The 6,000-nt window shown below is 56.1% G+C and overlaps 1 protein-coding gene across 3 annotated transcripts in view; it reads left to right on the top strand.

Moving 5' to 3' along the window:
- Positions 1-5,329: 5,329 nt before the first annotated feature.
- Positions 5,330-6,000, top strand: part of BRSK2 (BR serine/threonine kinase 2) — a 65,091-nt gene continuing 64,420 nt past the window's right edge. For all 3 annotated transcript variants that reach the window (XM_068554791.1, XM_068554790.1, XM_068554788.1), the window contains exon 1: positions 5,330-5,423. In XM_068554791.1, the coding sequence (XP_068410892.1) occupies positions 5,330-5,423 (94 nt within the window). The remainder of the gene's footprint in view (positions 5,424-6,000) is intronic.

Below are 6,000 nucleotides of genomic sequence, written 5' to 3'. Positions count from 1 at the left end.
TTTTGAAGCACAGATTAAAAAAAATATTTATTTATTTATTGGCTGCATCGGGTCTTAGTCGCAGTGTGTGGGCTTTTCATTGTGGTGCGCAGGCTTCTCTCTAGTTGTGGCACATGGGCTTAGTTGCCCCGCGGAATGTGGGATCTTAGATCCCCGACCAGGGATCGAACTGGCGTCCCCTGAATTGCAAGACAGATTCTTAACCACTGGACCACCAGGGAAGTCCCCAAAGCAAAACTTTTTAAACTTTGATGAGACCCAATTATTATTCTTAAAATTTTATGGTTTGTGCTTTTCGCATCTTACCTAGAAAAATCTTTGCATAACTCAAGGACACAAAGATTTTCTCCTGTGTTTTCTTCTAGTAGGTTCATATTTATAGTTCTTGCATTTATGCCTGCATTATTGCTGGTTAATATTAATAAATATTAATCTAGTTGATATTTATAGATAGTGTAAGCTTTGAGGTTCTTTATTAACATATGTTGTCTAATTATTTCAGTACCTTTTGCTGAAATGACTATCCTTTCTCCATTAGATGACCTCTGCACCTTTGTTGAAAACCTATTGTCATAAATGCAAGGATTGATTTCTGAACTCTAGCCTCATTCTTTGATTTATGTGTCTATCTTTAAGCCAACACTGTTCTGTCTTGACTGCTGTAGCTTTATAAGTCTTGAAATCAGGTGGTGTAAGTGTCCCAACTTCCTTCTTCCTTATCATTGTTTGGAATTTCCTTCGCCCTTTGCATTTCTTTATAAATTTTAGAATCAGCTTGTCAATGTCTTTAAAAACTGGGTGGCTTTGCTTGAAATCGCATTGAACCTATAGATCAATTTGGGGAGAATCAACATCTTAACAATATTCAGTTTTGGAATCCATGAACATGAAACCAAGCAGGACCCTGCAGGGGCTTCAGGGACAGACCCCCTCCAAGTCCCACACCTCTTGTTTGCAGAAAGGCTTCAGCCTTCTAGGCCTTCCCCGAGTTCTGAAGAGCAAATTTAATCAGAGAAGTGAGAAAATGCAGAAACATAGGAAAGTAGTCAAGCAAGACAAAATAATAATAGTTTAGCCATAAAACTAAGTCAAGTTTCCTTCTCAAGGGCTATAGATAATATCCTGAGCCATATCCTTGAGTTGTTTTGCAGATACTGAAACCTCCACTAGGTGGAACAAGTTAACTGCATGCTGACCACCAGCACGGAGACCCCAGATCAGCTGGAACAGGAAAGTTGATTGAGATTCCTGAAACATCACCATCAACCAATCAGAGAATTATGCAAAAGCTAATCACCCACCCTGTGACCCTCTCCTTCACAGTGTCTTTAAAGACCCTTCCCTGAAAGCCATGGGGGAGTTTGGGTCTTTTGAACAGGAGCTGCCCATTCTCCTTTGTTGGCCCTGCAATAAACTGCACTTTTCTTCACCACAACCCAGTGTTAGTAGATTGGCTTTGCTGCACATTGGGGTGAGTGGACCCAAGTTTGGTTGGGTAACAACACAGTATGACTCTCCATTTACTTAGGTCTTTTTTAGTCTCTCAGTGGTATTTTATAGTTTTCTGGGTACATATCTCACACATATTTTGTTAAATTTACCTCTAAGTAATACATGTTTTAAAATTCTATTTATAAATTGTATTGTTCTCGTAATTTCAAATTCTAATTGTCCATTGTTAGGACACAGAGATAGGATTTTTATATTTTGGCTTTGTATCCTGTGACTTTGCTGAACTCACTTGTTAGTTCTATGAGTATTTTGTAGTTTAGGATTTTCTGCAGACAAAAATGTCATCTGTGGATCAAGATTGTTTCAATTTTTCCTTTCCAATCATATAAAAATATAAGGTACAACTTGTTTTCCTTGCCTTATTACATAGATTAGGTTCTCTAGTAAAGTGGTGATAGTGGATGTTTTTGCCTCATTCCCACTCAGTCTTTTACCATCAAGTATGATGTCACTGTGGGTTTTTGAAGATCCCCTTTATCAATTGAAGGAGCTCCCTTTTAGTCCTAGTTTACTGACATGTTTATGTGTGTGTGTTGTATGTGTGTGTGTTTAAACCATAAATGGGTGACTTTTGTCATGCTTTTTTTTTGGCATCTATTGAAATGATTGGCATCTATTGAAATGATTGTGTGGTTTTTCTGTTTCAGACCAATCACACTGTGAATTACATCAGTAAATTTTGAAATGTTAAAGGAACTTTACATTCTTGGAATGAGCCCTTCTTGGTCATATGCATTATTCTTTTACTATATTGCTGGAATCAACTTGCTAATATTCTGTTAATAATTTTTTCTGGGCTCATGAATTATATTGGACTTTAATTTCCTTTTCGTGTCATTTCCTTATCTGGATTGGGTACCAGGGTTAAGATGGACTCCCGTGAAGATTTAGGGGGTGCTCCCTCCTCCTCCGTGTTCTGAAAGCACTTCTGTAGTGACCGTGTTATTTCTCCTTTAAAGGTCTGCTGTAATCCTCCAGCAAGGCCTCCCACCTTGACATTCTCTGCACCAAGGCCAGCCAGCACTGGAGCAGGCAGATGGAAGCCTGAACACGAGGGGTCGTGCTCTTGACCCCCACAAAGATGGGGAGATGAGCTATTCTGTTGTGCATGCACTAAGTGTGAGAGTTTGTGCAACGGATACCAGGAGGAGTTCAGGAGGGAGCCTGCCCCGCAGCCCTGGAGTGAGGGGAGCTGGCAGTGGTGATTCAGGAATGCGATGGGAGTGGATGTGGTCACCTGGAGGACCTGGAGAGGCCAGTAGAGGGGTCCCCCACGGAGCCCTGAGAAATGATAATGGGTATGGGCTGCACAGACACAGAGAAGCGAGAAGTGGCCAGAGAGGGAAGAAGACCCAGGAGCACAGGGTGAGGTGGGGGTGGGGAAGTGGGAATCTTGAAAGCCAGCAATTTTAGCCCAAGAGTATCCAGATAAGAATGGTCAGCTGGGACTTCCCTGGTGGTGCAGTGGTTAAGTATCTACCTGCCAATGCAGGGGACACGGGTTTCAGCCCTGGTCCGGGAAGATCCCACATGCCGCGGAGCAACTAAGCCAATGCGCCACAACTACTGAGCCTGCGCTCTAGAGCCCGTGAGCCACAACTACTGAGCCCACGAACCACAACTACTGAAGCCCGCATGCCTAGAGCCCATTCTCCACAACAAAGAGAAGTTGCTGCAATGAGAAGCTTGAGCACTGCAACGAAGAGTAGCCCCCGCTCACCACAACTAAAGAAAGCCTGTGTGCAGCAACGAAGACCCAATGCAGCCAAAAATAAATAAATAAATAAATTTATTAAAAAAAAAAAAAAAAGAATGGTCAGCTGGGCCAGTGCTGCTGAGGGCACAAGAACGATGCGTCTGGTAAGTCCTGCAGGCTGGGGAGGCCCAGGTGACTGTGGCAGGCACAGCTCCAGCAGAGGAAGACAGGGAGGCCAGGGGCATGTCCCTTCCCTGGCAGGTGCCCCTCCTCCAGGTACTGGGATGCCACCCCTCCTCTGCCTGCCCACGGCCCTAGCCCATCTCTTGCCTACCCCCTTGACCTGACGACTCCCAGTCTGCCTTTAGCCCCTGGAAAATTTCTCTAGTCCAAGGCCCCAAACTCTCCTTATATCCAGTTTAAACTGCACCGCCCCCCTGAAGCCTGGCACCGTCTGCGGCAGTGTTTCCCTGACCTGCGCTGCACACCTTTGGAGGCACCCGCACTCAGCGCTGCGCCGGCACCTAAAAGACTCTTAATCTGCAACCTTTTAAGAAACGAGTGGGAAGCAAGGGGAGACCTGCAAGGGCCGAGTGGAGCAGCCAGGTGTTCTGAGTTCAGATAGGGGAGAAATAAATGCAAATAGGCCCTTCCAGGAGGGGTGCTGGGAAGACCTAAGAGTTTCCAGAGTTCTCTCAGCCCTCCCCCCAGGGCGGGCAGGAGCAGGGGATTAGCCTGACGGGAGTGAGGGCTGGCTGTGGAGCCCTGGGAGCCCGCAGAAAACCTTCAGGTGAAACTCGGCCACCCAGGACTTGGCGGCAGATCCGAGCCACGGCAGGGCACCCAGCGGCTCAAAGGGTGTGGGACCCTCACGTGCAGGGTTCGGGGCTCCCTGCTCCCAGCCGTCACTTCTCTTCTCCCACCACCTCTGCGGCACTGGCTTAGGCAGCACGTGTTTTCCGCAAGGAACAGGGGCCCTCCAGGTCTGGCTCCACTGCAGACGCCTCTCCCGAGCCCTCGAGCCGTCGGTGCCGGTGCACCCTCGGCCCAACCGAGGAAGAAGGTGGGCGGGCACAAAGGCCTGCTATGTAGCCTGGGTTGAGTTCCTGACCCCCCTGTGCTGGTCACAGTTGTGTACCCGGGAAAACGGAGCGGAGGAGGGCAGCGACCCGGGCACGGCCTTGGGACGCACAAGGTCACGGCTGGGCCAAGAGCCACGCAGCGCCGCCGCCCCCGGGATGGGGGTGGGGAGGGGCTAGTAACTCCTTTCCACCCCGGTGGTCGCGGCCAAGAGGGAAGGCGCCGGGAGCCGGGGCAGCTGACTGCCCACCCCCACGGCCCGCCGCCTGCACCGTCCCGGGAGGCGCTTTAGGGCAGGGCCGCCCGGCTTCCGCAGCTCGGCATCCGGGCGGGGTCGGGGAACTAGGGGCGGTGGGGGGCAGGCGAGGGGCTCGAGATGCCCAGGCCCCGCCCCCGTCCGGGCCTCGCCCGGACCCCGCCCGGACCCCGCCCCAGCCTCGCCTCCCGGAGACCAGCTCCCAGGAGCGCTCTCCGCGGCGGGGCGGAGCGAGGCGGGGGTCGGGGCCGGCAGAAGGCGCCGCTGATTGGCCGGTGCCGGTGATTGGCCGGCGCGAGAGCCACTCGCTGCCGCCGCTGCATCCGGCTGCGTTCGTACGGGTTCGGCTCGGCAGCTCGGCTGGGCTCGGCGGCTCAGCTCGGCTCGGCTCGGATCGGCTCGGCAGCTCGGCTCGGCGGCTCGGCTCACCTCGGCTGCGCGACCGCGGACGGACTGACGGGCGTGCGCAGGGGGCGCGGGGCGCGGGGCGCTGGGCGCGGGGCGCGGGCCTCGGCGGCGGCGGCGGCAGCGGCGGCGGCGGAAGCCTTGTGTCCCCGCCCGCCCGGTCGTCTCGGAGAGGCGGAGGCAGCGCGGGCCGGCCGCAGCAGAGCGGGCGCAGGCGCGGGGGGCGGCGGCGCGGGGGAGGCGCGGGGGGCGCTGAGCGAGCGCGGCCCGCCGGGCGCCGCCGACCCGGCCCAGCGGACTGACGGACACGCACGGACGCGGCCCCTCCCTGCCGCCGCCCGCCCGGGGCGCCCACCTCGCCGGCGCCGGGCCCGGGAGCGATGACATCGACGGGGAAGGACGGCGGCGGGGCGCAGCACGCGCAGTATGTGGGGCCCTACCGGCTGGAGAAGACGCTGGGCAAGGGGCAGACAGGTGCGTGCGGGCCGGCGGGGGCCGGGGCCGGGGAGACCGTGCACACGGAGGACCCAGAGGGCCGGGCACACCGATGGGGGCCGGGGGCGCCGGGGGACCGGGAGGGCCGGGGGCGCACAGGCCCGCCGCCGGGAAGGCCGGCGCCGGCGCGCCGAGCGGGGGCCCGGTAGGGAGGCCGCCCGGAACGGGGTGCTGCAGGCCCGGCCCACGTCTCCGGCCCGCGGCCGCGAACAATGGGAGGCCGGGCGCCCGGTCCCGCCGCGGAGCCCCGCAGGCCGCGCGGCTGCGGTCGGCCGGGCGCGGCCCAAGGACACTCGGCGCGGACGGCGGCGCACTGGCCCGGCCAGCGCCCCTCGGCCCGGCTGCAGGCTGCAGGTGCGCGGCCCCCGCCGCATTGTGCGCCCGAGCGACCGGGCCCATTGTGCCGCGGGAGGAGGGGGCCGAGCGGGCGCCCATCTGCCGTCTGCCGCGGCCGCGCTAATAGGCGTGCTGCCCGAGCAGCTGCGCCCCGGGCCGCGCGACCCCGGCCGCGACCCCCAACTCCGGCGGCCGGCGAGCAGCGAGGCCGCCATGCGCG

Source organism: Eschrichtius robustus, chromosome 11 (assembly GCF_028021215.1).
Source record: "Eschrichtius robustus isolate mEscRob2 chromosome 11, mEscRob2.pri, whole genome shotgun sequence".
Classification (NCBI taxonomy): Eukaryota; Metazoa; Chordata; class Mammalia; order Artiodactyla; family Eschrichtiidae; genus Eschrichtius; species Eschrichtius robustus.
The sequence above is the reverse complement of the archived record's forward strand: the minus strand, read 5'-3'. Positions and strand labels throughout refer to the sequence as shown.